This window comes from Platalea leucorodia (genome assembly GCF_965183815.1).
Source record: "Platalea leucorodia genome assembly, chromosome: 2".
Lineage (NCBI taxonomy): Eukaryota > Metazoa > Chordata > Aves > Pelecaniformes > Threskiornithidae > Platalea > Platalea leucorodia.
Genome location: NC_138824.1, coordinates 132335636 through 132345733, shown reverse-complemented (window position 1 = coordinate 132345733; position 10098 = coordinate 132335636). Strand labels below are relative to the sequence as shown.

The following is a 10098-nucleotide window of genomic DNA, read 5'->3' as shown; positions in this document are numbered from 1 at the left end:
CTACTCTTAGGAATATTGAAGGCTTTCGTGGGCAGCTTTCTATGCAGTATTTCATTTTGAGTGTATTAAGAGAATCTTTATGAAATGTTTTAAATAAAATGAGAAATAAATAAGAAACTATAAATGAGATATTACTAAGTTCGGTCAGGTGATGCTTCATTGGCGATTTTTGCCTGTTGGTCTCTGCTAGGAGATGTGGCAAATTAGTGATCGATCCTAATATTGCAGGGACGTTTCTAGGTCTCGATGGAGAGAAGCATTGGCTCTGGTGATAATCACCTGGGAAAGGGGATACGGACTTGGGAAGTTGTCACGTGCCTCTGCAAAGACTCAACTGTTTCTATTCTGGCTGGCCGAACAAGACTACTTAACCAAATACAGGGCTTAACCTAGGAGTGCCAGTGTCCCATGTTTTGTGAGATTAACGAGTAGCTGGATTAGCGCTGTGGGAGGAGAATACCAGGTAGGTAGTTTCTCTCCACCTGGAGCTTTTGATGGGAGATGACACTGATCAGAATTTCCAGGACTCAAGACTTGGCAGGAGAAACTAGACTGGTGTACATCCAGTGTGCAGAGATGATCCGCCAGCCATAGCTTAGTGCAGGGCTGTAGGGGACCGCGCTGGGACAGGGGGCCATCTCAACGAAACGTGACCTGACTGCGCGAGTGCTTCTCTTCCAGTTCAACACGGAGCGAGAAGTTTGTCTAAATTGCCTTCGCTGACCTGCTCCAGATTGTAAGCCCTCAGCTGGAAGGCATTAACTTCTCTGTTCTTCTAGGCTATAATTGTCTCTTACTCTGGGGTAAAATTCCACACTGGAAAAGGTAAGATATTTAAACAGGGAAAAAAGCTACGTTTGAAGTACTGCGGGCAGCCCCAGAGCAGATGCAGCAGTCAGAGGTGCACGTCTTGGCTGTGTTTCCTTTGAGAACTGACTTATGCGGTCGCTTTTCTGTTTCTCCAAAGGAGAGGAAATGAGATACAGCTGGGAGGTCTGTGCCGCCTTGCTAGATAACACAGCAGGCTTACAGATGTTACAGTTGAAAGAAAAAGATGATGTCAGTGTTACACATACGAGGCAAATGGGGACTCTTAAGAAGAAACATCCATAGGGCTCCTGCTTATGACCTGTCACCATCGATTGTGTCGTAGAGCACCTGAGTTGATGTGGGTGAGATGAAACGCCAGCCTAATTTTAAACGTGTTGGCTGGTGCTTTGAGGAGAAATTCCCAATAAGGCTTTCTCCTTGGCAGGGCAGACTTGCCCGTTCTCTGTAGGGAGTCTGATTCTCCCAGGTTACAGAAACGTGCTGTATGAAACCACGTGTGCAGAGGGTTGCGTGTGCTTCAACTTCTGCTACAGTTGCCCTGTCTGTCTGTAAGACTCTGGTCCCTTATTAGACTTGCTGACAGCGTCAAAGGGTCAGCAGTAAGACTTGGTTTTAGAAAGCGAAGAGTGTTAAAAGAGAGGCTGATTTATTAGGGCTTAACTGCAATAAATCCAGCCTCCCGCTGCCAGGAGGCTCGATGGCTTGTTTAACGTGGAGACAGTTAAGTGACCGATTTGGGACCGGACTGGGGAGGCTCTGCTGCAAGCGCCTCCGCGGACCTGAGCGGTCGCGGTCATCTGTGACCCCCTGCCGCGCTCCCTTTGGTTCATGTCGCATGGTGCTGCCCTTTTCTCATCTCGGGCTGCCGCGGGCACGTGATGTGCGCACATGACAGCTTTTGCAGAAGCCAAGAGGAGGTAAAACAACTGTGATTTGATTTACAGCCGGTATCGCTGCATGCAGTACTTACCTTAACTAGAAAGCTTTTGGGGTAGTGTAATTCGGAGCCGTGGCGTGGGGCTTGCAGGAACCGCCCGGACTGTCGCTGCCATCCCACCCTCGGGGTATCCTTGTGGGCGGCACTCATAAACGGCACTGGTTAACACAGCTGGAATATCACATTAAGGCTCCAACCATTTCTGTTCATTTATATAACTAAAATAATATATATGGAGGCCAGAAGGAATTCTGGAAATAAGGCTGTGAAACAACTTGAATCTGGACTACTGGCCTCAGCTCAAAGATGAAAGATGAGGTAAAACACGGGGGAAGGGCAGGTGTTTTGGAGGCTGGTCTGCAGCTGCGTGTCCGCGGGAACTGGTGCTGCTGCTGTGCCACCAGTCCTGTCCAGCTCAGCTCCGCGATAACGGGCACGAAAGGCTCCTCTGGGTCACTATGAAGCAAATTTGGGGAGTTTCAGCGTCACTTCCAGGGCATATAAAGCCACCGTGGAGTTGCTGTTAGCTGTTACGCTGGTCGGTCTCAGATGACCCTGAAGATCTTTCTTTCATAAGGGCAGCCCTTACCAGGAGTGGAGTTTCTGGTGTGGTAATTAAAAAAAAAAAAAAAAAAAAAAAAAAGTGTTTGGATGCACCTTGCCTTGCTGTTTATTGTATGGGTTTCCAGAAGACCTCCCAGGCTTTTAAGTGTAAATTTGAGTAAAAGTCAAACAGAACTTCACCCTTTCTTCAGAACTTGCCCTTAAAAAATGAGCCTGTAATTTTATCTAAAAAATAATTATAGTTTCTGGAGCACAAGGGAAAGGGAAATAATAGTTCTTGACTTTATTTTCTTTACCTCTACCTCTGTCCTCAATTACACAACTGAAAAGCCCGCTGAACCCACGCTGGGCTAATTTCTGACAGCATTTGTGCACTTCGGTGCTCGCGTCTCTGCTGACGTGGGGGTTGTCTCGGTAGCACCCAGGCTGACACACGACCTTGGTGCTCATGAGGCTGCACCATCAGATGCCACCGTAGCTTCAAAAATCTTATAAAGGATTTCCACTGGGGGTGGTGGGAAAGAGTTCCTGTTCTTTTCATTTATTCTTTAAAAGTCACATCTGTCTGGGCTTACCCTTCTTCCTTTCCCCACTTTTCAAAACCTTGCCACTCTAATGTAAATTGCTTTTGGGTCAGAATCTTAAATTGTTCAGTTGTTGTGCTTTTGAAGACGCCCATTCGCGTGCTTCTGAAGAGGACCGTAAAGCTTGCTTTAGGAGAGCAGCCTGTGCTGGAAGCGATGCTCAAGGCTCCTGACAGACGGATGATGCTGATGCTACAAGGTGGGTGCGGGAAGGACAACAACAAAGGATATTTGCTCTCACAGGCAGGAGGAGCGTCTCTGTTTCTGTTAATATTTCAATATCGTGGGAAATTTCTTCAAGGCCACCGGTATCTTCCCCTCCAATTACCATGGCAAAAATCTCTATCTCCAGTTCCACCTGCAAGCCTGCTGCCACCTAGGAGAGAGCGGATTGCTCACAGTAAGGCGTGTTTTGTACATGATCCCCTCCAGCTGTGCTTGCAGCTGGTTCTTGTTCTGCGCTGCCCAGCACATGTGATTATGCATGCCAGGTACCCGCTGTCTGTTCCACTGGAAAGGTCTGGACAAAACAGCATCTCTTCACATTGCAGTTTGAAAGAAAACTGCCACGTGTTTGTATTTTTTTCCCCCATAAATTTCCTTTTAGGTTCCAGAGGGAAAAGGGGAATTGGGACAGGTGGGAGAGAAGCAAAAAGAGAGGTGGTCCATGCCCCAAGCCTGTCAGTATTTGAGAGGCATTTGGACAGTGCCCTTAATAACGTGCTTTAGCTTTCGGTCAGCCCTGAAGTGGTCAGGCAGCTGGACGAGATGTTGTTGTAGGTCCCTTCCAACTGAACTAGTCTAGTCTAAAAAGAACATAGAGGTAGGGAGAAAAGGGAGATACAAAACGGATGGATGTGTGGAGAGGAAAAGAGAATGGAAATTATTCCAGCCATTTTAAGTGCTGGGTTTTGGCTGGGGCTCTGGAGTAGGAGGTTTAACTCGCCTTCTGGCACTGCCTCCTTGCACAAGTCATTGCTGCTTGCTTCCATGCCTGTAAAAGCCCTGGCAAGGATATTGCCTGGTGTTACCTGGATGCTGTGGGGATACTGGCCAGCACAAGATTTGTTCGGATAGGGCACGTAGGTGAAGAGAGACTGAACAAAAGCAGGAAGCACGAAAGCTTCCCACTTAATGGGACAAATTCACGTGCTGTGGTGCTTTGCTGGATAAAAGCCTTCATGTGGAGAATAGCTGCAAGCAGGAGAAGAAACGCTTGAGGCAAGAGTTTACTAGGTTCAACTCTTGAAGGTATCAGGCAGGAGATAAAGTCTAGGTGTAAGACAGAGCAGATACAACAAATACCCTAAACGATGGGAAAACTCGGAGGTAGCGGCAGAGTATCCTGTTTGCTTAAAAAAAGCCCTCCAACCTCAGTGCTTGACCTGCTCCTTTCCCCTGACCTTAACACGTTTATCCCTCTGCATCCCGGTGCAGGCTCTGAGAGTCGGAGCGCTCGGGGTGTGCGGTTGAAGGCAGCATCACTTCAAATAACTCAAAACGATTGCTGTACCCTGCCAGCTCTATTCCCAGCCATGGAGTGAGAGGGCCCCTGATGGCCCGAGGGCCAGCTGAGTCTAGCAAAAACCAAAAAATCGGTGTAACCTACAGGTCCTGGTGCGTACGTCACTCTCAGCCCTGTGTGCGGAGCTGGTTGCTTCACCCGAAACCTGTCGGAAAGAGAAGAGAATTAGCTTGCCAGACACGGTTTCAGGCAGGCAGAAGGGCGCTGCTGGGAGCAGGCCACCTGCCCTTCCACTGCTCCTGCAAGCGACAGTGGGATTTTTGTAGCTCATCCTTCCCATCACAGCGTACGGCTTGGGCTGCAGCGGTATCCCTGGGCTCCTCGCCAAGGCTCAGGTTTCTAACAAAAAAACAAAGGAGCAGATCAATGGGCCAAAGTCAGTCTCCAAAGAGCTCGTTACACTGCCTGGTCCTCAACAGAATGTGAAACGTCAGCATTCTCGGCCTGCGTACCCAAAGGAAGGTGAAGTACAAATTACACCTTTTTGGCAAACACCTGTGGCTTGCACACCCAGAAATCCTTAACAGTCTTTATTTAATGTCTTTTGCTATGCTTCTATTGTAGAAGGCATTAATACTGGTATAAGTTTTGTGTAAGTAACCCTCTTTAATTTCACAGTACCCACGAAGGCAGTAGTTTCACATCTTCATTTCTCACCGACTGTTTCACATCGGTGCACTCCTGCTGCGCACGCAGCTTCCACTGTTACGGTCTCTAAAGATCATCAGAGCAGATACGACCTCTACTTTTGCATGGTTCTGGACTTTATCTTGTGATTTTCACTTCTACCTTGAGAACAGTTACCAGCGTGCAGTTGCACCAGAAGCTGTTAAAGGAGAGGCAGCAGAAGAGGCATTCCTGGTATGGGGCTCCATCTTACAGAAGCTCCGGCAGAATTACAGACTGGCTGTCAGAACTCCTGCGCTTTCTCTGGAGTGCTGGCTGTTAGGAGACACCGGACTTGATTTTTTCTTTGTCAGGGCGTCCCAACACGTTCAGGCTATAGTACGGACAGTTTGGACAGCACGTAGTTAACTACCGACCCTGTCACAGAAAAGTTTCGGCTTCAGCGTGAGGCAGACACGGCTCAGAATTGCCCACCGTTGGCCCTACCTTTGCCCTCGGCACATTCCGCTGTCATGCAGCAGCTAGTCACTTAGCTCTCCTCTCGAAGCACCTAGTAAAAGGCTTAAAAGATAAGCTGGATTTATCAGAATCGTGGTGGTATTTTCCTTGACTGTCTACATGTAGTGCCCTGGCATGAAAAAAAAAAAAAAAATTAACGTACACACCTTGAGCTCTAGGATGTTGGTATACGATCTGCTGATTTTTTCCTGGTATGCACCATGATGCTTAAATGTGCATTACAGGAAAAAAGGTCTCTTTGGAGCCATATCTAACCAGGCTGAATAAAAAAAAAAAAACCCAACACTGTCTCTGCCATCCCTCCTGATGGCAGGAGCTGTACAGTAGTCTCCCACCTGGTCTTGAACAGGTTTCTAAAGTGCCTAGCTGGCTGAGCGCTCACAAGAGATTGCGATGATCCCAGCAGGGCAAGTCTCCTGTGAGCTCCTCTCTTGATGGTAATTAGCTACCCAAGGAGGAGGAACAACACGTCAGACACAAATCTTTATGTTTACATTCCGACATGTGGTACCACAGTAAAGGGATGCTGTGACTGCTGAGGTAGTGTCACCGTCACCCCTCTCTTGACTCCCTTTTTAAAGAGGCCATCAGACCGTAGCTCACCCGCATCCCGAAAAGGGAAGTTTGGCAGGCGCTTGCCCATCTGAAGAGTGCTCCAAAGAAACAGCATCCAGAAGCTGCAGCACGCCAGGGCCACGAGACTCGCACACTCGAGCCCAAGAACGTTTAATGCCCTCCTTACCGTTTTCCTTAACCAGTGCTAATGTTGCAGGGAAAACCAAAGACTATTTATCACCAGCACCAAGAAGAGGAACCACCTTTTTAATGACCCAGACCAACAGGACAGTAGGACATTTATTTCCATGCTTTCAGTTAGCCTCCGTCTCCTGCGACCTGTGGGTCTAGCAGACAAAAAGGCCCACGTAACAGGAGTGGTCCAAGCCTGGCTTACTCTAAGTTCCCGAGAGAACAGTATATAACTGTCCTTTAGGACAAACGGATGAGATTGGCAGCTTTCATTTAACTGCTAAATAAACTAAGAACCTCTCCAGCTGCAGGAGGCAGTTGAGGATAGGTGGGAGTGAGAAGCTGACATTGGAAAACTTTGGTGGGAATAGCTATCTTAGAACACAGGAATTTAAAAAGCTTGGATTTGGCTTTGGGGCTTTTGAGCCATCTGAAATGAAAGCTTGCCACCAAGCACTGCAATTCTTGAAACCACCTGGTGGGATTATAACCATTCAAATGAAGCTGTTTTGAAGTGCCAAACCTTAGGTGGAAGCCCAGAAGCTGCAAGGACTTAAGAGACCGTTGTTGCAGGCTCTCCATGAAGCTAAAGGGCAAGGTACATAACTGCACTTGCCTCAGCCGTGCTACGAGCAAACCGAGTGGGAGGAATATGCTTTGCCCCGTTTCCTGTCCCACGTATGGCGCCTGGGAGGACGGGGGTCGTAAACACACCTGCCTGACTGTCGCTGAAGTGAAACCACGGGGGTGGCGCTGGTGCAGGAGTGACTGAATGAACCTAGGAACAGTCACTCCAAAGGGGAATTCTAGCACAGAAGAGCAGTCACAAGCATTTTCTTACTGTATTTATATATTCTCTAAACTGGGGCTGGGTAAATCTGCTAATTTCTTGTGATTTGTCATGCAGCGCAAGAGACAGCCTGCTGGACTGCAGACCTAGAAATGAACGTACTTATGCTCACCACACCGGAGCAGAGTGTGGTGCTCTCGTCCCACACACTGACGGGGTGACGTGTGAATAAATAAATGCTTTATTTCCTCCTCGTCCTCTGCTTGTTCCCAGTGTCATCACTGAAGCTGTCTCTCAGTGCAGCTGAAGACAGGTGGCTGCCTGAATACTGTTGTGCCCATTTAGATTTAGACTGGCAGCATCCAGCGGTACTGGTTACCATGAAGGAGGTTGGTCCCTGAACCCGAGAAGTTCGATAAGAACCAGTAAATAATCTGCAATGGGCCAGGACTATGCATGCAGGACCTGCTGTTCCTTACTGGTTTCCATCTTCCTAATAACACTAATATGCAAATAACACTGAAGTATTTCTAGTATTATCTCCTCTCCTATATCCCGTCAGTCATTATCAAATGATTCCAAATATAAAAATATCATTTGTTACCCCATGTTACTTAGATCAGAAGGCTGACAATTAACAAGCAATGCATATTTGGACAGTTAAAAACCAAGGTACTAGGAATCCAAACTGACCTTGAGAAGTTGACACCAACATTCTTCAGGATCACCGTGGCTGCATAGGTGCAGCCTTCCTTTAGCACTCCAAGTGTCACTCTAGGCGGAATGAGGTGGAAGCCACTAAGATGCTGTCTTCTTGTTGCAAGAGAAGATGTGTTGACCTTTCCTGCGACCGGATCTTCTATCTTTGCAAACAGAATTAAAATATTAGACAACAGGTAAAGTTAGTGGCCATCAAGTTAGGTTCAGATTTATTTAACCTACATTTGACCTCTGTCCACTCATCCTGAAGAATTACAAAAAGACACCCTAATTTGAGTAAAAACTGAAAAGGCACTTTGAGTATTGTCCACAAATTCATACTGGTTTGAGTTTTCAGACATATTAAGCCATTGAGATGTATCAGGGGGAGCGGGGCAAGCTCTGCTCTTTTGGAAATCAGAGCTTCCATGTGTGTGCCTGGTGCGGAGCTATGTGTTTGGCATACGGGTCCGTCCTCGCAGCTGAGAGGAAAGGTACTTTTAGAATTGCCGGTAAACTTGTACGTAAATTGCAACTCGCAAAATTTTTTCAGTAAACAGATTCAAAATACCTTATGGTATTGCTCCCGAATGAATATTTCATGCAAAAGAGATGACTGAGAGGATATGAATATCAACAAAAAAGATGTTATTTTACCTTTTTATTTGGTATGGAGTTTGGTTGTCTTCCCTGGAGGGATGACGGTAACTTCACTTTCTCTCTTCTTGGCTGTCCTGCAGCATTCACCAGCAGACTCTGAACTTTACTTTCAGAGGGTGTCTGTTGTGATCTTGCAGCCGTGTTTAGGTCTGGGAAGGAAAGATTTCCAAAACCATGAAAAACAAAGCATTATATTCAGCCTAATCCTGAAGTTCTTGTTCAGATAAGGCTTTTGTTTTCTATGAAAGCATTTGATTAGCACAAGGACAGAAGAATTGGTCTCGTTTTTATTTAAGAGGTCAAGAAAGGAACTAAGAAACCCCCTAATAGTAGCAAGTAATTAAAAGTTAACTAGTAAATAAAGCTGTACTATGATTATTGGAACTAATTAGTTGGGAGCATCTCAGTGGAAACTCACAATGAAGATATAAACACCTGGGAAAGTGATTAAAAACAGAAGAGGCGGTACAAAACCCCAAGCACTAAAATCAAAATCGAGGACATTACTATTCCAAAGGCATGCCTGCACTGCACAACGACCCAGGCTGCTCAAGTCAAATCTGTACGTCCATGAAACAACAAATTCCAGTTCAGGCCCCAAAGCAGTGCAGCTCTGCCAGCACAACCGGCTCGGCAGCCCTGGCTCTGAGCAGCATTTATTGTCTTGAAGGCAACAGTTCATTCACATGCATGACCTGTATGCTTCTGATTCTGGGCTTAAGATGGTCTTAGCTACCTTGTCATCTTTGAAACATGCTCCATTGTATAACGTAGATAGACCGAGCACAGGGATGGCCAGAGCAACTTAGATCTAAATACAGCTTCTTTTGCTCGACAGTATAAGACACATTTAGCTTATTGTAAAGTCTGATAACTTCTGAAGGGAAAACACAAGACAATTATGGTAGCTGTCTTCTCACCAGAGGTCAACCTCTAGATCAATATTTTGTACTGAAGAGAATTGGTTTTTCTCAGTTTGGACTGCAGGCACTATCTAGCTGGAACGCTAAGTCTGGTCAGTCACCGTGAGGAGGCACCCATGTCATTTGAGAACAGCATCTTCTCTAGATTTCCCCCTCTTATTTCCAGACAGCAGAAATACAGGGAGTAGAGAAGGGCTTACAACCTAACACAGCAAATGGCCCAGAGCTTATTAAAAAAAAAAAAAAAAAAAAAAAAAAAGCGCCAAGCATGTACATTATGGAAGACACACTAGCATTTCTTCTTTTGCCTAAAGGTAAGAAAATTTATGCTTTGACATTAGAAGTTTGTGTAGTTTTGGCATCTCTCTCCCCACCCCTCCAAATCGCTGAGCCTTTTGTCACCTACCGTGTGGCTCTGGAATTACCAATTCATACATCTGTCCTGAGGTCTATGGATTATGCATAAATAACAGAGGAAATTGAGCAAGTTTGAAGGCAACAGCTCTTGCAGAGCCCTGCTACTAAGAAAAGCTACCAGTACGTGTAGAAGGGAAAGGAAGGGGAGAAGGGAAGCTTAACTATGGGATGCAAGGATAGATTTTGCAAGTATGTGCTGCCGAAGCTCGGCTGGTGTGGCATTATGTGAGAGTCAAGGTTGGGGCTAATCAAAGCAGACTGGTGGCTCTCCAGCC

The 10098-nt window shown here is 46.4% G+C and overlaps 1 protein-coding gene across 1 annotated transcript in view; it reads right to left on the bottom strand.

Annotated features, from left to right (window-relative positions):
- Positions 1 to 1802: 1802 nt before the first annotated feature.
- Positions 1803 to 10098, bottom strand: part of SPAG17 (sperm associated antigen 17) — a gene marked incomplete at both ends in the record, with an annotated part of 108802 nt that continues 100506 nt past the window's right edge. The window contains 5 exons of the mRNA XM_082336821.1: positions 1803 to 1939; positions 3148 to 3292; positions 4526 to 4586; positions 7818 to 7987; positions 8481 to 8632. Coding sequence (XP_082192947.1) covers positions 1803 to 1939; positions 3148 to 3292; positions 4526 to 4586; positions 7818 to 7987; positions 8481 to 8632 — 665 coding nt within the window. The remainder of the gene's footprint in view (positions 1940 to 3147; positions 3293 to 4525; positions 4587 to 7817; positions 7988 to 8480; positions 8633 to 10098) is intronic.